The sequence below is a fragment of the Crinia signifera genome, chromosome 6 (genome assembly GCF_055691185.1).
Source record: "Crinia signifera chromosome 6, ASM5569118v1, whole genome shotgun sequence".
NCBI lineage: Eukaryota > Metazoa > Chordata > Amphibia > Anura > Myobatrachidae > Crinia > Crinia signifera.
In genome coordinates, this window is record NC_139222.1 from 66,718,718 (window position 1) to 66,741,541 (window position 22,824).

General features: G+C 41.8%; 1 protein-coding gene across 2 annotated transcripts in view; it reads left to right on the top strand.

Moving 5' to 3' along the window:
- Window positions 1-22,824, top strand: part of VCL (vinculin) — a 106,674-nt gene that overhangs the window by 50,888 nt on the left and 32,962 nt on the right. For both annotated transcript variants that reach the window (XM_083146200.1, XM_083146201.1), the window contains exons 2-8: window positions 8,039-8,109; window positions 10,365-10,515; window positions 10,610-10,718; window positions 14,591-14,713; window positions 14,884-15,044; window positions 17,852-17,942; window positions 18,229-18,376. In XM_083146200.1, the coding sequence (XP_083002326.1) occupies window positions 8,039-8,109; window positions 10,365-10,515; window positions 10,610-10,718; window positions 14,591-14,713; window positions 14,884-15,044; window positions 17,852-17,942; window positions 18,229-18,376 (854 nt within the window). The remainder of the gene's footprint in view (window positions 1-8,038; window positions 8,110-10,364; window positions 10,516-10,609; window positions 10,719-14,590; window positions 14,714-14,883; window positions 15,045-17,851; window positions 17,943-18,228; window positions 18,377-22,824) is intronic.

Sequence of the window (22,824 nt, forward strand, 5' to 3'; positions counted from 1 at the left end):
ATGTATATATATATATATACACACACATATATATATATATATGTATATATATATATATATATACACAGATATATGTGTGTATATATATGTGTGTGTGTATATATATATATATATACACACACACACACACACACACACACACACACACACACACACACACACACACACACACACACACACACACACACACACACACACACACACACACACACATATATATATATATATATATATATATATATATATATATATATATATATAGAAAGATATTCCCGACATATGACGTATATATACGTCATGGTCGGGAGGTACTTCCCGACCGAAGACGTATATATACGTCATGGTTTTAAACTGTCACCGCGTCTATAGACGCGGTGACAGTTTGGAGATGTCTGCTGTCCCTGACAGCAGACATCCCCCCTCGCGGCGATCGCTGCGATTGGCTGTTCAAATGTGAACAGCCAATTGCAGCGTTTTCTGTGTTACCGGCGGCTAAGCCGCTCGGTAACACAGTGATCGGTGGTGATCGGTGCTGTTAAGTACAGCACCGATCACCACCGATCGCCAGCCCCCCCCCCCTCCCACCCGGCAGCCCCCCTCACTCCCACCCACCCGGCTGCCGCAGCGCCAGCACCCCTCCCACCCCCCCGCCAGCCGCAGCGCCAGCCCCCCTCCCAAAGCTGGTGACCAAAATGGGGTCACTTGTGGGGGGTTCCACTGTATTGGTGCTTCGGGGGTCTTGCTAATGCAAAATAGCACCCACCATTCATTCCACCACCAAAAATCACTCCTTCCCTTCTGAGTCCTGCCATGCACCCAACTGGTATTTTTTGGTCACATGTGAGGCATTGCCGTACTCGGGAGAAATTGGGGCACAGATTTTGGGGTGCTTTGTATCCTTCATTCCTTGTGAAAATGAAAAATTTTGAGCCAGAACTGCATTTTTCTGTAAAAAATTACATTTTTTTACACAAAAATGCAGATCTGGCTCAAAATTTTTCATTTTCACAAGGAATGAAGGATACAAAGCACCCCAAAATCTGTGCCCCAATTTCTCCCGAGTACGGCAATGCCTCACATGTGACCAAAAAATACCAGTTGGGTGCATGGCAGGACTCAGAAGGGAAGGAGTGATTTTTGGATTTTGCAGCACAGATTTTGGTGGAATGAATGGCGGGTGCTATGTTGCACCAATACAGTGGAACCCCCCCACAAGTCACCCCATTTTGCAAACTACACCCTTCAGGGAATTCATCAAGGGGTATAGTGTACATTTCAAACCCCCAGGGGTTTCACCAATTTTGATACAACTGAGCTGTGAAAATGAAAAATTAATTTTTTTTATTTTCACTGCCCAGTTGTACCACAATTGGTGAAACCCCTGGGGGTTTGAAATGTACACTATACCCCTAGATGAATTCCCTGAAGGGTGTAGTTTGCAAAATGGGGTGACTTGTGGGGGGGTTCCACTGTATTGGTGCAACATAGCACCCACCATTCATTCCACCAAAATCTGTGCTGCAAAATCCAAAAATCACTCCTTCCCTTCTGAGTCCTGCCATGCACCCAACTGGTATTTTTTGGTCACATGTGAGGCATTGCCGTACTCGGGAGAAATTGGGGCACAGATTTTGGGGTGCTTTGTATCCTTCATTCCTTGTGAAAATGAAAAATTTTGAGCCAGAACTGCATTTTTCTGTAAAAAATTACATTTTTTTACACAAATATGCAGATCTGGCTCAAAATTTTTCATTTTCACAAGGAATGAAGGATACAAAGCACCCCAAAATCTGTGCCCCAATTTCTCCCGAGTACGGCAATGCCTCACATGTGACCAAAAAATACCAGTTGGGTGCATGGCAGGACTCAGAAGGGAAGGAGTGATTTTTGGATTTTGCAGCACAGATTTTGGTGGAATGAATGGTGGGTGCTATGTTGCACCAATACAGTGGAACCCCCCCACAAGTCACCCCATTTTGCAAACTACACCCTTCAGGGAATTCATCAAGGGGTATAGTGTACATTGCAAACCCCCAGGGGTTTCACCAATTTTGATACAACTGAGCTGTGAAAATGAAAATTTTTTTTTTTTTATTTTCACTGCCCAGTTGTACCACAATTGGTGAAACCCCTGGGGGTTTGAAATGTACACTATACCCCTAGATGAATTCCCTGAAGGGTGTAGTTTGCAAAATGGGGTCACTTGTGGGGGGGTTCCTAACTTTTAGCATCTTATGGTGCCTAGAAACCTACATGGTGCCTAAAAAGTAATCTCATAAAAAGGAGGCTCCAAAATCAAGTAGGTGCTCCTTCTATTATGAAGCCTGTGGTTTGGTCACCGTGCACACTAGGGCCACATATAGGATATTTATGAAAACCAAAGAATTGGGGGAATCAATTTTTAGTCACATTTCTCTAGTAAAATCTACTGTATTCGTTAGAAAAATGTATTAAAATTGAAACTCTGCAAAAAAAATGAAATTTTGAAATTTCACCTACACTTTGTTTTAATTCCTGTGAAACACCTAAAGGGTTAACAAACTTCCAAAATGCTGTTTTGAATACTGTGAGGGGTGCAGTTTTTGAAATGGCATCATTTATGGGGGTGTCTCACATACAAGTCCCTCAAAGTCACATCAGAACTGAACTGGTCCCTAAAAAAATCAGTGTTTGAAATTTTCTTGAAAATTTGAGAATTTGCTATTCATATTGTAAGCCTCCTAGTGTCCAAAAAAATTAAAAGGAAGTTGAAATAATGATGGAAATATAAAGTAGACATATGGTCTATGTTAGTTATTAACTATTTTGAGTGGTATGATTATTTGTCTCACAAGCAGAAAATTTAACATTTTGCAAATCGCTAAATATTCCATTTTTTCACGACATTTTGGTATTTTTCACAAAAAAACACAGACTGTATCGACCCAAATTTACCACTAATTTGAAGTACAATGTGTCACGAAAAAACAATCTCAAAATCACTGGGATAAGTAAAAGCAAAAAAAAGTTATCCCCACTTAAGTGAGAGATGTCAGATTTGAAAAAAATGGCTCTGTCAGGAACGCCAAAACTAGCTCTGTCAGGAAGGGGTTAAGGAAAACATAGGCCCACTAACTGATACTAGTGGAAAAAGTGTTACTGAGGACAAGGCAAAAGCAAAACTGTTAAATGAGTTCTTCTCATCAGTATTTACTAAGGGAGAGCAGACTGTGGAACGAACATTTACCACAAACGGGACAAATAAGCCAGATCTCATTGTGGATTTCACGCCGAAGGAAATAATACTGAGGCTAAGCAAACTCAAAACAAATAAATCACCAGGGCCAGATGGGATTCATCCGAGGGTATTAATGGAATTAAGGGATGAACTAGCTACCCCCCTACATTATATCTTTAGCAAGTCACTATCGTCAGGTATAGTACCAAAAGATTGGAGAATAGCAGAGGTAGTGCCAATATTCAAAAAAGGAAAAAAGGAAGATCCCGCTAATTACAGACCCGTTAGTTTAACATCAATTGTGGGTAAACTATTTGAAGGATTTTTACGGGATGGTATCCAGAAATATTTAGATCATCACAGTCTACTCAGTGCTAACCAACATGGGTTCGTGAAAAATCGTTCATGCCAAACTAATCTACTAGGGTTCTATGAAGAGGTTAGTAAAAACCTCGATAATGGAAATGCTGTAGATGTGATATTCCTAGATTTCGCTAAAGCATTTGATACTGTCCCACACAAGAGATTGATTAATAAAATGGAGAACCTAGGATTGGGTGAAAATATCTGCAGATGGGTAGGGAATTGGCTATGTAATAGAACAAAGAGTGGTTGTTAATGGTGCCGTATCAGATATGATACCGGTACTAAGTGGAGTGCCCCAGGGTTCGGTTTTGGGGCCCATTTTGTTTAACATTTTTATTAACGATATTGGGATAGGGTTACTCAGTAATGTATCCATCTTTGCGGACGATACAAAACTTAGCAAAGTCATCAAATCATCAGAAGATGTCACCATGCTTCAAAATGATCTTGCAATTCTAAATGAGTGGGCAAAAAAATGGAAGATGAGGTTCAATGTAGATAAATGTAAGGTTATGCACCTTGGGAGACACAACCAGTGTGCAAGTTACAACCTTAGCGGAGAGGAACTGGGTAATTCCATACTTGAAAAGGATCTAGGAGTCCAAATAGACAGCAAACTAGGATGTAGTGCCCATTGTAATGTAGCTACAAAAAAGGCCAACAAAATTCTGGCATGTATTAAGAGGGGAATGGAAACTAGGGACTCAAGGGTAATTATGCCACTATATAAAGCATTGGTGAGACCTCACCTAGAGTACGGAGTACAGTTCTGGGCCCCGCACTATAAAAAGGACATCATTGAATTAGAAAAAGTCCAAAGGCGAGCAACAAAGCTTATTAGGGGAATGGAGAATTTAAGCTACGGGGAAAGATTAAGCAATTTGGGACTATTTACATTAGAAAAGAGACGTTTAAGGGGGGACATGCTCAACATGTACAAGTATATCAAGGGCCAATATAAGGAACTGTCACGTACCCTCTTTTCTACTAGAAAGGAATCTAGGACGCGAGGGCATGAGTATAGATTAGAAGAAAAAAGATTTCATTCAGCTAGTAGAAAGAATTTCTTTACGGTCAGAACAGTCAAACTCTGGAACTCTCTTCCCAGAGAGGTGGTAACGGCTGGCTCATTAAATGCGTTCAAGGCAAAGTTGGACAGACATTTACTGGAGAAAAACATCCATGGGTACAAATAAGAAATATAATTTGTCTGTAAAATACCAGAACCTACCAAATCAGCAATGGATATCTATACCAGGTTGAACTAGATGGACGCAAGTCTTTTTTCAGCCTTACCTACTATGTAACTATGTAACACCACCGGGCTTCTAGCCATGCAGGGTGCATCTGCACCATCGTCGTCCCCCATCCAGAGGCATAGCTCGCCCGCTCCGTCTTCCCCGCCAGCTCCCGGCTCCCTGCCGTTTCCGGGAGACGTGGTGTTATTTCAAATTCACGTCTCCCGCTGGACCGCTAGCCAATAGGCGCTTGCAGTCCAGCAGCCAATCGAGCGCCTATTGGCTAGCGCGGTCCAGTGGGAGAAGTGAATTTTAAACAGCAGCACCGTGCACATCTCCCGGACACAGCGGGGAGGGGGTGCGCCGATAAAGGCTGCCGCTGCAGCGGATCTAGGGCTGATGGAGTTCATCTATCCTGTTATGTCAGGTAATCATTGCTTAGCAATTAAATACTGCTGCCTTGCTAGTCCCAGTGCAGAACGATGTTCCTAATGGCCGATGGATGTTCAGATCGGCTGTCACTTTGAGCACGGAGCCCGGAGAGGCTCCAATAACTAGCAGCAGGGAAGGTAAAACAGGATGTGTGCAACTGTACATTACGTTCTCCTACATAACCCCTCTGCTCTATTTTTCTCTCCCACTGCCTCTTTATTTCTCTCCTCACCCCAGTCTCTCTCCTGTTTTTTTCTTCATCCTGTGCTTCCCCAGGTAATCCCGCTCTCACCTTTATCTCCTCTGCCTCTCTCCCTGGACCCTTTTTTTCCTCAACCCTCTCTCACCACTTTATCTCTCTTCTCTTGTTTTTTCCTCTCTGGTTCCCACCTCTTGTGCTCTCCACTTATGTGTAATGGACACACCCATTTTTAATGTGGTCACGCCCCCTTTTCTGGAGCGCGCGCAGGGTAACATTGATGTCTTTTCATACCCCCACTACAAAATTTCCACTTCGACCACTGCAATGGGGTATATTCAATGCTAAAGGGAGAGCTATGACTGGGAGCAGTGCCTATGGCTTGCTTTCATAGCTCGTGGGTCAGTATTCAACTGACAACCCCCCCCCCCCCCCATTGCACTCGCGGTTTCCCCCTCGCTATTTCTAAAAAGAAACCTGAAGTAAATGTGTTCTGATTATATTGGTTAACAACTATTTTCTAACCAGTACTTCTGTATAGGAGTTCTTGTCTAGTATCGGACCAAAATCCTGGTAATGGATGAGAGCAAATGACAGTTGACCATTTGCTTTGAATTGCTAGAAAACTGCCAAAAACTGTTATTCAGATATTACCAGTTTTTTGTTCCAAACAGCCCAATCTGACAGTCGATCTGTAGATGTACATTATGGTCACCTTTAATTTAAAAATTGCATGATAATGAACAAAAAGAACATCAGTTTGTTCTGATACTGTTCTAGCAGACTGATAGTGGCCCTCGAGTCAAAATTTCTTATGTGAGCTGTCCTAACAAGTCCACTTCTCATTTATACATACAGACTAGAGACTCTGGTTGAAATTTAATAGGATGAGCTATTCAGAATGTGAGAGTTGGTAAAAAATATCCATTTTTTTTTTTTTTTTTTTTTTTTTTAAAGTGGCAATCATTTACACTGCGAACTTAAACTGGCTTTGCGGTGTAAATGGTTTCCGCTTTAAAAAACTGGAGATTTCTTACCAAATCTCTCACTTTCCGTATATCTCATCCTATTACATTTCCCCCACTTTCTCTAGCGCCTAATGATTTATTTTAGCAATGTCTTACCTGGAAACATAAAAAGGCCTTGTTTCATACTTTATTAGCAGAGGAGGCCGCTAAGCGTACCACCTCCTCTAGATTACTGTTTTTATGGATTTGGAAATAAATCCAGTAAATTGCTCTTTCATATTATTCAAGGACATCGTCCATTGACCGCCTGGAAATCATATGTATGCAGTCTAATTTCTTTATGTACTTACAGTTGCGCCATTATGCCAAAACTTTGTCAGAATAGACCACCTTCTACCCTCCCTTGATAAACTTGTGATGCTTTAGAACTTTCTTTAAACCAAACCCTGAAGAATTGGTTCTATGTTTTCAGCTCTCATTGTTGCCACTTATACAGTATGGGCTCCAGTATACACATGCTTTGAGACCAGGGGTGAGATTTAATGGGATGAGAGATTCAGAAAATGAGAGATTTGGTGAGAAATCTCCAGTTTTTTTTTAAAGCAGCAATCATTTACACTGCTAAACCAGTTTGATTTTGCAGTGTAAATGATTGCCGCTTTAAAAAAACTGGAGATTTCTCACCAAATCTCTCATTTTCGGAATCTCTCATCCCATTAAATCTCACCCTAGGGCTTTGTATTAACGCACTACACTTAGAACCTGAAATATTGCAAGTTTATAAATAGGGAACTTATATCCCCTTCCCACCAGAAGCATTTTGTCCCAAATGAAACTGGCTGCTGTTGTTAAGGAGCCTTTCCACCATTGCTTCTGGTAATGTAGGAAGGTTGAAGTTCTGCAATAAAGTTTTGATGTATATCAGCAGCATTTTTTCTACTAAGGTCCCTATACATAAAATCCCTTTTGTAATTTTAATATTTGGGAAAGCTGACCCTTCATTATTTTCGCTTCTGATCGTTCTACTGACAGTGGCGGAAAAACATTTCCTCAGAAAGTGCATCTCGTATGCTTCTCCAACATTAACTGAAGTTAAACATTCCTTGTTGGAGATTCTCTAATTTGGGAGGAGGTCAGCTTTCCCAGATGTGGAAAGAGGCATACATATTTTGAGTCCATAGACTCAACCACACAGGCTGATGTTATGAGGGATTCTGGGAATGCGACCTGGCACTTAAAAAGGCAGTTGTCTAACAAGCCTTTGACACTTTCTGATATATTGCTGCTACAGTAGAAAGGTTGCAGGCAACATCAAACATACAGTAGGGCCTACTCTATGTATGATGTTGCCTGTAACCTTACTACTGTTTGGATAGAAATAAGGAGAGCGAATCAGTTTGGATCTGGGTGATTTACTACCTCTTTTAACTACTGGGTTTTTTCCCCTCAAATAATTATATTTCTCAAAAAAAAGTCTTTCATTAATGTGGACAATAACTTGGTAGAAAAGATATGGTAGGTTGTATGTGTAACAGGTTTATAGGTGAATGAAAACCTGTTGCTCTTGTACTTATTCTGGTAAGCATGGCCAACATTCTATTTTTTGTGTCTTACTCAGGTAGGGAAAGAGACTGTCCAAACCACTGAAGATCAGGTCATGAAAAGAGATATGCCTCCTGCATTCATCAAGTGAGTACTGTGTGTGGGAATGCAAAGAATTATGGGCCAGGTTCAGTAAAGCAAAAGAAGTCATTTTCTGCCTGAAACAAACCATGTTGCTATGCAAAGAGAAAAATGTAAGTTCCAAACACACTAGACCATATTGTGAAAGACATCGCTCAGAAAGGGGCTTCTGAGCGATATCTTTCCTAATGCTGTCTAGTAGTGTGTACTCAATATCGTTTATGATGTGCGCTCCCACGCATCGATAGCAATGATTGATGTCTGCTGAACATGCGGGTCAATTTGTACACACAGCCAAACAACATGCATATTTAGTGGGTTCTGGTGACGTCACTGAATGATCTTTGATGGCCAATATTGTTTAGTGTGTACATTTAATAACAGACAATGGTCGTGCAGACAAATTGGTTAAATCCGTTCAATCTAACAGACTTGTCATATAATAGTTATTGTCCATTTTCCAGCGTTTGGGAGCAAATGGTTGATTTTCATATGCTTTCATCCATCACCAGGATAAATCTCTGGAGGTTATGGAGTATATTCAATTGATGCCAGATCAATTCCGACATTCTTTTGCCGGATTGGATCCGGCATCCATTATTCAATTCAGCGGCCAAATCCGGATACTTTTTATGTCTCTTTTTAAAAGATGCATTTTTGTTCCAAAATAAGGCCATACTGTCAGTACAGGTTGAGTATCCCTTATCCGAAATGCTTGGGACCACGAGCATTCCGGATAGGGGATTTTTTTGGTTTTTAGAATAATGACGCGCAATGCATTCCTGGGACCGCTGGAGGCCCTGGAGAAGATGCCAGAGACCTGCTGTGGATGCCCTGGGACTTGGTAAGTATGAAAAGAGGGTTAGGGGGGTAAAAAAAAATCGAATTATTCCAAAAGCCACGGGTTTTGGAATAATTTGGATAATGGATGCACGGATACGGGATACTCAACCTGTATAACATATTGGTAATAACCTTTTATACACATGGGGCCTAATACAGGTTGGTTTGCAAAAGGCAGATGTAACGTGCAGAGAGAGTTAGATTTGGGTGGGATGTGTTCAAACTGAAATCTAAATTGCAGTGTCAAAATAAAGCAGCCAGTATTTACCCTGCACAGAAACAAAATAACTCCCCCAAATGTAACACTCCATTGAAGAAGGAGTTTGCTTATGCAACCCCATTGTGTAGCCAACTCCAGTCCTCGAGAGCTACCAACAGTGCACGCTTTCCATGTCTCCTTACAGAATAACGAGTGAAATAATTAGCGCCACCTGTGGATCTATTAAAATGTGTCGGTGAGTAAGGAGTGCATCTGTGAGGTGAGCTGGAAAACATGAACTGTTGGTAGCTCTCGAGGACTGCAGTTGGCTACCCCTGTGTTATAGTTACTCTCCCTCTACTCATCTTTAAAATGAGGCTGAAACCTTTTACTTCTCATCATCTTTGTTTTAATCAGATAATTCCCCAGACATACTAGGTTTTATATGGCTTCTGCTTAATTTACAGGGTGGTTAATGTCACTTGTAAAAGGAGCAGTCCAATTTCTCAATGTTGTGTCTAGTGCTGCAGATGTCCTTTTGTATATCTTACCTCAATACGCCAAGTAGCAGGAGATGCCTAGGGTGAGCTGGAAGGCCCCGCTCAACTCTATTAGCGCTGTATGTATTGTTTTAACGAACATGCGTCTTATTTGCATATCTATGCAAATAAGATGCACAAACAAAGTCTGCTGATTAAAACAAGCTAAAGCTGCTTCTGCGTCCTATTTGCATTCTTTTGCGAATAAGTTGCATGAAAAAATGCTTGGAGCTACGCACCATGGCATGGCAGGACTGTTTAACATCTAGTGAGGGTAGTTGTAAGTCGACACATCTGTAGTTGTGGTGCAATACTGGTGAATACTTTAGAAGGGAGTGTGTAGCGATTGCAGTCATGAATGTGGTTTTAGGGCGTGAATTACAGTGTACCTGTCATGCATTGTTTTTGAAAACTGTAATTAGTGCAGCCTAAGCTAAGAACATTGTTCAGTTTATAAAGTGGCTAATTATCCTTATGGAAAAATAAAGCCACCTGAAGGCATGATTAATGTGTGTGCTACACTGAATGCCAAAACTCCCTCCGTATACATGAGAATCAAAGCCTCAGCAGCCAGGGGGTTAATAATGAGTACATCTTCATCTAGACTTCCAATTGGTTAGTGCCTGTGAAGTCAGACATTCTGTTCCTGGGGTAACTATTGCATAACTCTTTTGCCCCAGAGTAGAAAATGCCTGCGCGAAGCTTGTCCAGGCTGCGCAGATGCTGCATGTGGATCCATACTCAGTTCCAGCCCGCGATTATCTCATTGATGGATCCCGTGGAATACTCTCTGGCACCTCAGACCTGCTCCTGACATTTGATGAAGCTGAGGTAAGCCAGGCATTGCCAATATGTTCTGTGGTTATGTATTGTGGTTGCTTGGTGTTGTCAGCGTGAAGGATATTTATTTTTACCTTTTGAACAGGTGAGGAAAATAATAAGAGTGTGCAAAGGTATCCTGGAGTATCTGACTGTGGCAGAGGTAGTTGAGAATATGGAGGATCTGGTCACTTACACCAAGAACTTGGGACCTGGTACGTGATTTCCTAATAGCATTGGTAACTACTCTGTTGCAGCAGTAACCTAAGTGACTATATATATATATATATATATATATATATATATATATATATATATATATATATATATATATATATATATATATATATATTAATAGAGTGTTTTTTTTTATTCAAGAATAAAAAATGGCACAGACAGAGATCAAGTAATATAAACAAGCAAGTAAAGATCATACGTGTAGTGTAGAGAAAGCATACAGCTCAGCAAAAATAACACGTAGTATTGTGTGCAACACTCGCAAACTTGCTAATAATAAACCAACAAGAGTAAGAAGTCTGTATTCAAGTGTATTTTTCAGATTCTTCAGTCTTTTTTTTTCTTTGTTGGGCAAATTCAAACATAACTAATCTACCAGCTAAGACAACTAGTCTAAACATAAAAAATAATAATGATCGAAGTCATCAAATCGTAAAAACAGAACATGAATTGCGCAGTCATGTTACAGGCAGAATCTATAGATCATGAGATATAGAATAGTAATGGAGAAGGTTAAATGGAGGGGCCAGGGGTGGAAAGCACAGAGTCTTGTCAAATTTAGAGTTGGCATTGTTTTGCATGTACACAAAGCGTTCCTTAGACATTGAGTCAATTACTAGAGCCTTAAAGGAGGGGAAAGTGGAAAGTGACTCCTTATATTTACATTTGACTGTGATCCTGCCTCAGCAATAAAGGTAGGTACCACCCGCTGATTAGAAGCAATAGTCCCTCTATTTTGTCTTTAAGGTAACCAGTAGCACACACAGAACCTGGTCCTTCTTTCTAAACAAAGCGTTTGAAGTGTGCTCCCAAAGCCGTCCTGCAGTAGTGTACGTTGTTGTGTACGTAATGAGCGATCCCCTAGAATACAATAATATCTTTTTAGACCACATTATTAGACCAAGTGTAGCCATACACTTTTGTTGCAGGTTTTCAAGTCTATCCCCTTACATTATACTATGGACTTACAACATCAAAGTGTTTCACTAGGCCAGTTATTTTCAACCGTTTTACCTTGCGGCACACTAAATAAGATTTAGTAAGCTAAAAAAATCTATTATTATTGTTATTATAATAATAATCATAATAATACTATTATATTGCACCACAAGGGATCCGCAGCACCCACTTACAGAGTACATAAATGAATAAGCAAAACAATTACTTAGAGTTGAATACAATAGGGGACAAGTACAGGGTACATATACATTGCTGCATCAGCAGAGCACACTGGAATAAGTATCCGCATGGCAGAAAACTGCAGGATGGTTTAAGTAAGAGAAGGAAAAGCACATGTGGGAAGAGGGCCCTGCTCATCAGAGCTTACATTCTAAAGGGGAGGGACAGACAAACTATGGGATTTAAAAGAATTTCTGTTCTAATTTTTGGTCACCAGCTATGATTTGTTGATATTTACTGTTGGTGAAGAGAATTTGGTCAACCTTGGTCCAATATGTGAACCTGCAATAGTTCACAGTGAACTACAGGTTTATTAAGGAATGGCATTAACAATGGTGTAGGGAACATGCAGCGTGGTGATATTCGTGTATATAGTTGTTAAAGTGGGACTAAGTAGCCTGACCTTTGTAGAACTCCAAAGTGTGTAGCATGCAGAGTGACGTGACCTTACCAGGGGTCACTAAGAATGACGCAGCGTAGGAGCATACTCCTCTCAAACATGAATTATTGTTTATTAACCGTTTTAACTGTTTTTTTATACAGTGCCGTAAATTACATTGCACTTTACAATTGGAAGCAACAGTAATAAAACAAACTGGGGAGTTACATTCATAGAGGACTTCAGTTTGGACTGTGCAGTGGGATGTAATAGGATTGGAAAGGTTAATAAATGCTATGTGGGTTTCGGAGTTTGATAAGATTGCCTGAAGAGGTGGGTTTTCGAGGAACACATAAAGGTTTGGAGATTAGTGGAGAGTCTTATTGTGCTTGGGCGGGCATTCCACAGACTCCCAGTGTGATACATTTTGGTACTTGTGTATTTTGGCGGCGCGCATCGCATACCATAATGCATACGATGGTATGCGATGCAACGCGATATTGTACGATAGTGCACGATGGCATACAATTTTGAAATTGTATGCCATTGTACATGGCATACAATGCCATACGATGCGATGCGATTAAACATTGTATAAGCACCCTAACGGGTGCTTATACAATGTTAAGCACCCAAATGGGTGCTTACAATGTTAAATGCACCCCCACGCCACCCCCCCACTATAAACGTGAACCCGAAGCGTGGCGAGCGGCGGCGGTACGCGTCCTACGACCTTTTCATACCCCCACTATCCACGTCGGAGTGGAGTTGAGAATAGAATAGTGTGGCGAGCCACCGAGCCCGAAGCGTGGCGAGGGGACGCGGATACCTGTGAAGCCCGCGAAGGGACGCGTTTCCCTGTGAAGGTATCCGTGTCCCCTCGCGGGGTTCGCCACGCTTCGGGCTCGGTGGCTCGCTGCACTATTCTATTCTCAACTCCACGCCGACGTGGATAGTGGGGGTATGAAAAGGTCGTAGGACGCGTACCGCCGCCCCTCGCGGGCTCGCTGCGCTCGCCACGCTTCGGGTTCACATTTATAGTGGGGGGGTGGCGTGGGGGTGCATTTAACATTGTAAGCAGGGAGTTTGAGAAGGGTATGGTCAGTCGCACAGAAATAAATTGTTTTTTATGCAAGGGTGGACCCTCCTTGTATACTATCAACAATTTATTGTAATTGAGTGTGAGGGTGTGCTACCATAGACACGAAAAGGACATATTTGTTTGGAAAGAAAAGAGTGTCTTTTTTTGGTGTAAGCACCCATTAGGGTGCTTATACGATTTTTTTATCGTATAGGGGGTCAAAATCGCATCGCATGCCATCGGGTGCATGGCATGCGATGCGATCCGTTAATCGTACGACGGACATCGGGGACGCCGCCAAAGTACACAAGTACCTACATTTTATAGACGTAGTAGTGTTAGAAGCTTTGTTTTAGTATATGTGTAAACCAGCAGAGAACACTCACTTAGAAACAAGGGTAAGGGCAGAGCGCAGCACAAACCATAAAACCTTTTCCTGTAGACCTGGGGTAGTCAACCCAGGTCCTCGAGAGCTACCAACAGTGCATGTTTTGCAGCTCTCCTCACAGAATCACAAGTGAGCTAATTAGCTCCATCTGTGGATCTTTTAAAATGTGTTAGTGATTAATGAGTGCAGCTGTGCAGCAGCTAGGTTGTCTGGAAAATGTGAACTGTTGGTAGCTCTCGAGGGCTAGGGTTGGCTACCACTGCTGTAGACCAAAGCGGGCCTAGTCAACCGTTAAGTGCAGCAGCTAGCCCGAGCATAGAAGGTTCAGTGCGCAGGTAAAACAAAAAAAAAACATTCCACAGACTGGGTGCAGCACAAAAGTCCTGTAATAATGAATGGAATTGAATGAGTGTGGATGAGATATGCAGGTTTTGTGAGGTTCAGCTTAGGGAGAGTAAGTTGTTATTACTCTGTGTATAACCAAGACGTGCTGCAGTTCTCAGGAGGATATGTGCAGTTCTATATATTGAGATATTTTTGTATGCTGCCTTTTTTTTTACCCTAATGTTTACATTTTATAGGAAATATCATATTTTTTTTTTTTTTAAACAACATTTTTAATTTGAATTCATAAAACAAATGTAAGCGACGCTGGCATTTTTAGCAAGTATTTTGCCCATCTCTCACAGAGATGTTGGCATTTTTAGCAGATATTTTTGCGCATCTCTCACACAGCTGTTGGCACTCAAAGAGTTAATAATTGACACTGCTTTTGTGACCAACTGTACACAAGCCTCTTAGATGTCTGTGGATCTTGTTCTAGGAATGACAAAGATGGCGAAAATGATTGATGAACGTCAGCAGGAGTTGACCCACCAGGAGCATCGTATCATGCTTGTAAATTCCATGAACACTGTTAAAGATCTGCTGCCAGTCCTGATCTCTGGTATGTATTTCCTCCTATACCAGATGTCTTCCGATGTTACGGTTTGTGGTTTTACTCCTGATTCCTTCTCTCTGATTTTCTTACTTTGTTATGAAGATTTTTGTGTTTTGCTTTTGTTTTGGAATTTGGTCTGGACATTCCCTTTTTTGTTTTTTCACACTTTGTCCCAGCCATGAAGATCTTTGTGACAACCAAGAACTCCCGCAGTCATGGCATTGAAGAGGCTCTCAAAAATCGTAACTTCACAGTGGAGAAGATGAGTGCAGAGATTAATGAAATAATACGGGTCTTGCAACTTACATCGTGGGATGAAGACGCTTGGGCCAGCAAGGTGAGAGGTGGAACCGAAGATAAATGCAGTTCTTCAATTAGCTATTGTATATTGCTTGAAGCAGATGACTCAAACATTAGAGAGATACAGTACAGTACCAGCCTTTCAGCCCCCAACTTTCATTTTCAGACATAGCCTGTGATGGGAGCTGATTGGTTGGTACTTTATTTCTCTGCAAGGTTGCATACATCTCCACAAAGGCTAGATTAGGCTTTAGTCTGAGAGTAATTCATAATGAAAAGATAATAGAAAGGTAGCATGTATCTGATTGGATATCTGTACATCTATAGTGACGCTGCCATAATGATATTTATCTTGTCAAATCAAAATGATCTTTTGCTGTTTTCCCAACTATACTCCATAGTTGCCAAACCCCAAACAGGTGGGATCTCCTATGACCTCATTCCCCAATCACAAACCATTTAAATAACAGTCTTATTAAAAAGACAGATTGGAAACCCCATTTAGTATATATTTTTTAAGTGCATTGTGCAAAGGGCTTATTATAATCAATTAAAGAACAACCAAATCTGGTGAATGGTTGTCTTTTTTTATGTTTTCTAAACTTGTATTTGATAGTTTATTAAAATATATTTTTTTATAGATTTCTGCATTTTCTGTTTTCAGTCTTCCCTTGTATTTTTTATTTTTTTTACATTTTCTTATCCTAAATGGGATCTGCATTTTCACTGTTTTTTTTTCTTTATGTATTTGTTCCTTGTGTTCTGGGTGTAGAAGGTAAGCTCTCTGCAGCCACAGCATGTCCTGTTACCCTGAGAGTGCTGTGGTTACATTCTCTGTTCTAATGGTTTTGTGTGTGGGAAATGCCATGATTCTGTTCTGCAAGTAACATATTATGAACTCCTTCTGTTGGGTTATTGTCTGATTATTTCCTAATGGTGTATTACATAATTCCGCATAGCAGCAACATGTGGTTCTTTAAACCCATTTTTATATATTTTTTGCTACAAATTTTGTTAAAAATAGCAGGCAGAACTGAAGATCCTGTCCACCTATACGTCTGTGTGCCAACTAAATTGTGTGGTATTGTTTGCCCTGAATGATTTGTGTGCCTCCAAGCACTCTTACAGTACCCCTGACCAAACTTTGTATCTACTGATCTTTTCTTTGTTTTCAAGTTTGATGTCTCATTTATAAATAATTATGGATGGTTTGGGATTTTTATTTGGGTGACAGAATTATAATAAATCTAAATGTTCTCAGTCACCCACAATGTTTTTCACTTTTTGGATATTTGGTTTCCTTGCTCTTGTTATCACTTAAGCCGTGTACACACGACAGCGACTGGGCTATAATCGCTGGAAATATGGTCGCTGGCGACCATATTGCCAGTGATGGGAGTGTGCCCGTTTCCAGCCCCATTTTAATCGCTGGTCGCAGGAGCTTGTTCCTGCGACCAGCTGATTACCTCTGTGGCACCGCCGGCAGAGGTTCCCTTTCATCAGCGACCATCTCTGGTTGCTGATGAAAAGGAGAAACTGTGCAATATATTGCTGAGCAATATATCTCCCCCGTGTGTACGCACCTTTAATGTACTGCATATTAGACTTATTGCATTTACAACTTGTGTTTGCCTGTTATTGTTTGATGCTTTGGAGACTGCATGGATTTATTGAATGTAACTGTTTGACTTTCAACCCTTTTGTAAAAAAAAATGTAAGACAACATAAACAATATAAAGACATTACTTTTTTAGGACATTAGAAAATGATTTTGTTCTTATAGATTTGATGACAGGTTGGACATGTCCGATAATGAAAAAAGCCCTTAAATGTTTAGTACAGACCTACAACCCCAGCTGGAAACAGGCTGAGACTCTCCCCTTGACTCGCTGAAGGGCATCTGTGTGTCCTGCAGTGCTAGCCTCTGTCAAAGGGAAAATAATGGGAAAAAAGAAATATCATTAAGAAATGCAAAATGCTAGACCATTGTCTCTTAAGAATGAGTGAGTAATTCTGCAACTTGTAAACCCTTTTGCAATTCGTACATTTCTGATGTTCTATTTCAAGGCAGTGTAAAGGCCCACACACACTGGGCGACTTTGAGCTGAAAGTCGCTCAAAAGACCCAGTTTGAGCGGCTTTCAGCTCAGCCGCCCAGTGTGTATGGCCCGGCGATGAGCACTGCTGCTCGCTCCCGCATCATCGCCGGAAAGCCGTTCATCTACTGGTTATACAAGCAGATGAGCGGCGTTGAGGACGGCTTTGCATAGCTCTGCACTATGCAAAGCCATCCTCCCCCCTATGTCGGATTGGCATCATCGCTGTCCATACACGCTGGGCATAGTCGCCCAGTGTGTATGGAACTTAATTCTGGGTACACACATTGACCAATTATATTGGCTGTTTAATTGAACATCTGGTATATCGCTGGTCTGTCAGCCAGTGTGTACTAGCAATATGTCTGAACGACGTTGTTCACTGACATAATGGGTCAACTGTGTAGCACAGCCGATGGCTGATATATCTAAAGCAGCTGCCCAATATATCAGTACACTGGCTGTCCAGTTGCATGAAAATCATATGGTTCTGATGTATAATGTCACCTGAACCAGTTTGCTGTGCTGAGCTTGCTTTTTTTTTTTTTAAGTTTTGTACCGTTATTACGGAATGGGTGGGGATACAGAATAAAAGGGATCAAGGAGTCACCTGGCATAAACAGACAAAAAAATAATAACATTATAATAATGAGCTTGCTTGTTTGATGTGAGACTTGCAGCTGATTTAGTGCTGAACATTCCGGTGGGGAGATGAAAATCTCATTGGTTCCATGATTGTCTATTGATAGGACACAGAGGCCATGAAGAGGGCACTTGCACTGATTGACTCTAAAATGAACCAGGCAAAGGGTTGGCTGAGGGACCCTAATGCTCCTCCAGGTAAAGATGAAACATTTGGTTCTGTTCTTGATTTTGTTCATTTCTATATTTGAATCCTGTATAACTACAGTATGCAATGTGCTCTGTACATTGGAGTTCTGTTTGGGCTGAACGATACTGTGTATGCATATGTACATTGTATCTAATCTTGGCCTTGACTGTGCAGGCACATTGTTATACTCTAGAATGGAAGCGCTCATTTGTAGAGTTTACATTCATTTCATGATTGCTTTCTACATTCTTGTTTTGTTTGTGCCGGACCTTACCACTGCTTCTGTCTGCCCAGGTGACGCCGGAGAGCAAGCCGTCCGCCAGATCCTAGATGAGGCAGGGAAAGTTGGGGAGTTGTGTGCGGGGAAGGAGAGGAAGGACATCCTGGGGACATGCAAGACTCTAGGACAGATGACTGACCAAGTGGTGGATCTAAGAGCAAGGTAAATAATTGTATTGACATAATAACCTCCATAGATAATTTATGTGACCCACTGCATTCTCTAAGCAGTGACCTTTAGCTCAGGTAGGAACAGTTGCACATGCAGTGTGTGTGTGTGTGTGTGTGTGTGTGTGTGTGTGTGTGTGTGTATATCTATCTATCTATCTATCTATCTATATATATATATATATATATATATATATATATATATATATATATATATATATATATATCTCTATCTATCGTCATCAATTTTATAGTGACAAATTTGTATCTCCATTGCTGCAGCCATCAGTTATGTGACCATGCCATTAAGTAGCTACCACCTACAGTAAGGGTTTAGTTAGTGTAGTCGTGTATGGGAAGCTCCGGAGAGACTGCCTCAAAGGAAACGTAGCAAGTATAGGTGTACGTTAGAAACCTGTTGCAGGGAGGCGTGGCCTGGAGTAACTATAAGCAAGACGTGTCTGCTGGCTCTCCCACCCAAACTCCTGTTCAGCTCATCCTTTCAAGCAGCGCTACCCCCTCCAGCCGGATTACGGAGATTGGGTTATTTCTCATACACCTTTTGTGGCAGCCCGGCTGAGACTCCCCTCCTGTACCTGCCCTCCTGCGACCCGGCGTTCTCTGTGGCGGGACCACCTGACGTGGTGCTGCGGGCTGTGACGGCTGCTGCCAAGCACTGTGCGGAATGGGTGGTCCCTCGTTTCAACTGCCTTTCCTGTTCCTGGTTGTGGGGCTCCCAACTGGTCCCTCCCGGCTGTCTCCTTGGCTTCTGTCTGGAGTGTCCTGGCATTTGGGTGTGCCCGTGGCCATCTTGGATCCTCCTGCTTAGGTGTCTCTGCACAGACTTCCTGGTGCCACATGTTGGACTGTTCCTCTCAGATCTCCTGCTGCTTCTGGATTGGTGTTTGCTTTCTGTACAATGTACTCACGGCTGACTGCCCCCTCCTATAAATTTAGCGGTGTGCTAGACACCGCCATTTTGTTGTTGATCACCTCTGCAGCGGTTAGTTGGATTCCTCCTACTGTGTTGTATTTTACTCAGTGATCCTACCTTGCACTATGGATACTTTCCCCAGCAAATCCTTCAGGCTCTGCATGCCTCAAATCAGAGACTCCTTCATAAATTTGCTGAATTACACCTGGATTCCCTTTTCCACTTTCATAATGAGCCATGTGATGCAACTTTTGTGCATACCTGTTATAAACCTCTACTCCTGCTACTGTACAATTGGATTTGTTTTCCACCTCATGTACTCCTGAGGAATGTGCTAAAGGTTTTCCAGGCTTTGTACCTATTTGCTATAAACCTGCGATTTATGCAACTCCTGCAGTTATACAAATGACTGCATTTGATCTTCCCTTTTACCTCTGCAAAAGGAGCCAAAGGGATTATGGTTGCTGAGTCGATTTCCCTTAAACCTACAATATCTGCAAATCCTGAAGTTGTCTATTTTTGGATGCACCATCCTCCTCTTGTACGCACAAGGAACTGATGATGGCGATAAGGTCTACTCCTTCTATAAATCCTGAGATTATGTACAGTCTGGACTCAATCCTCCCATTGGCTCTGCACAAATTACAGAATTACTGTTACTTCATGTATGGATGCTGTGATGACACTGCCGTCTCCCCAACTATCCTCCCCATCTGTATGATAGACAACCTGAAACTCCAGCATTCCTTTTTTCGTTCACACTAAATATTCTACTGTACACCCTGGAATGTTTCGGGATGGGACTGGTATTTTACTCACTTTCTGTCGAGATGTGGAAATTTGTCTGGACGAATGCTCTCTCTTTATTGCTGAGACAAACCCTCTCCAACCACGTTTAATTTTTTTCCACCCTTTTTGTTACTGGAGTATTGATGTATAATAGAACATCTTGTTTCTCCTTGGAATGCACTTCTAAATATTTTATATGTAGAAGACCTGCTACGTCTGTTTCTGGTGGGAGAGCTGGTCTCAGCCTAGTAGTCATACGTTTTTTGCCCTGGTTTTTATACGTTATTTATTATATATTATTCTGTATATATATATCCTGTATATTATTTTTCAGGGAATTTTTCAGGGAACCAAGTATGCCTAAGTTGGGGGTAAGTCATACAGGGTGGGGGTTATGGGGAAGGGTTGATTTAAGGGGTGTTTGTTTTACTTATTTTACTTTTAACACCATTTTGACGGCTAGATATAGTTGTATCATTTGTTTCATCATTCGCTCTCAACACAAGGAATTCTAACTCTTTCTTTTTATAGGGGATATGTTTATTTCTGAATCTATACTTTTTTAGATAAGATACTGGCCGCTACTCTTGTACCTGAATGGCGCCTTTGGGTGACTGAGATGGCACAGATGTAGATTAGCGGTACTAAGCAAATCCGTGTACCCTCCATATTTCCCCAAGATGTTGTATCGTATGATATCTTCCTATGTGATTCAGCCGATGTCCGTCTCGATTTTAAGGAAAATCACAACTAACAGGAATTGCCTAGATACAAATATACCTCGTACCATAAAGCAAAGTATCCAAAATGTGATTGTGCACAAAATAGTTTATTTCTCTGAGCTGGATGTTTACTCTGAGTGGTTAGAATTGGGCACTTGGGGTTGGCATTTGTTGCTTGGAGTGGTTATTCCTTGCAGTGCTAATATCTGGTGATTCTCGGGTAGCGTACAAGATTATATATCTAGGACACTAAACAATGCTGCAGCGAGCGGCCGGCGAGGGGGTTAAACAGCGAGGATTGCAGAAAACCAGCGATCCTCGCTGTTTAACCCCCGCGCCAGCCGCTCGCTCTATTCAACGTTCTGGGGAAATCCTCGCCGTCACAGGACGGCGAGAATTCCCCAAAACAGCGAGACCCGCGGCTACTGCAGAAAACTTGCAGTTTTTAGCCGCGAGTCTCGCTGCTTCTGTAGCCGCATCTGCCAATTCTCCCTCGCTCAAAAAACGGAGCAAGGGGGAATTGGCGTATGCGGAGGGTGTGTTGAAAACTGTCAGGGTGAGTGGTGGCAGCGAGCAGGAAGCCCTGCTCGCTGTCACCACTCACAAACAGCATTGAATACCTGCCATTGTGTTAGAGTAGATGGCCCTATATTATTACATATCAAAACTTTTATTTGTACTGTTTATATACTAAGTGGCATGCTTGTAATAGGAGTATAGGTGATTGGGCATTCCCTCTACCAGTTATTATCCACTGCTACACTGCATTTCATATTGAGCCCTATGCCTTTAAGTGGCTATTTACTAGTTCTAAAATAACTACATTTTATTAACTTAGATCTCTAGTTGAATTATTTTTGTTATTTGCCCAAAGCGTGGTAAGGGGACGCGGAATACATAAGTAATCCGCGTCCCCTTGCAGGGTTTGCCACGCTTCGGGCTCGGTGGATCGCTGCGCTCGCCACACTATATAAAATCAACTCCACGCCGACGTGGATAGTGGGGGTATGAAAAGGTTGGGAGGACGCGTAACGCTTGCTCGCTGCGCACACCACGCTTCGGGATGAAGTGGATAGTGGGGGTGTTTTCGGGACACATTCACACCTGCAATATCATACATCTGAAAACGTAATGAAGACATGTGTTAACGAATAACTGGTATTTACTTAACAAGTAATAATGAAAGAGCATATTAAATAAAGTAATCACAATAAATAATGACCATAATAGCAATCAATTAAGAATAACATTAATGAGGAAAAAACATGAACAATAAAAGATAATAAAACAGTCAATCTGCCTTTGGAAGCAGCTTCAGCGTGTGAAGGATGCGCTCAAATGGCTTATGAGCACCCAAAGTTTTATGCCACATGAACTCATGCAAGTAGGATTGCAAATGGTGACGTGCGGTGCCTCTTTGGCCCTTGTTCCGCCATTTGCATGTGCCCCAAAGTCGCTCTATATTTTGTGTATGTACACCATTATCGGGGTCAACAACGTTATATCTGTTGTTAACTCTGGCATGATTATATCCAGCCTGTTCCAATTGCTCTGTACTGTAGGAATCTGAATAAATGGTTGTGCCTGGCTCGATGTTCTCATTTATGGCCGCTATCAGAGTGGTGGCATCCCATTTTGGCACCACTATCACAAAGTACTGACCACTTTCACGTGATATGCCGCCAAAAACCCATTGTTGAGACAAAGTACGGCCGACATTGCTCTTTCTCTTCACAAATAAGCTTTCATCGACCTCAACAATCTGGCCTGGCCCACCGATACGCCGCTGTGGCTGCGCCATCAGGTCCACGGTGCAGGCCTCCCGCATCCATCTATTGTACAGGACCGCAGTTTTATTTGAAATTTGGATCTGACGCTCACAATAATCTATTTAATGTGAGCTCCTCTGCCCAGGAATATAGCAATCTTATTAGGGTGAGGAATGATAAGCGGCTCCCCGGAAACCGGTCTTAGGCTCACCTTCTGACGGCATGCTTT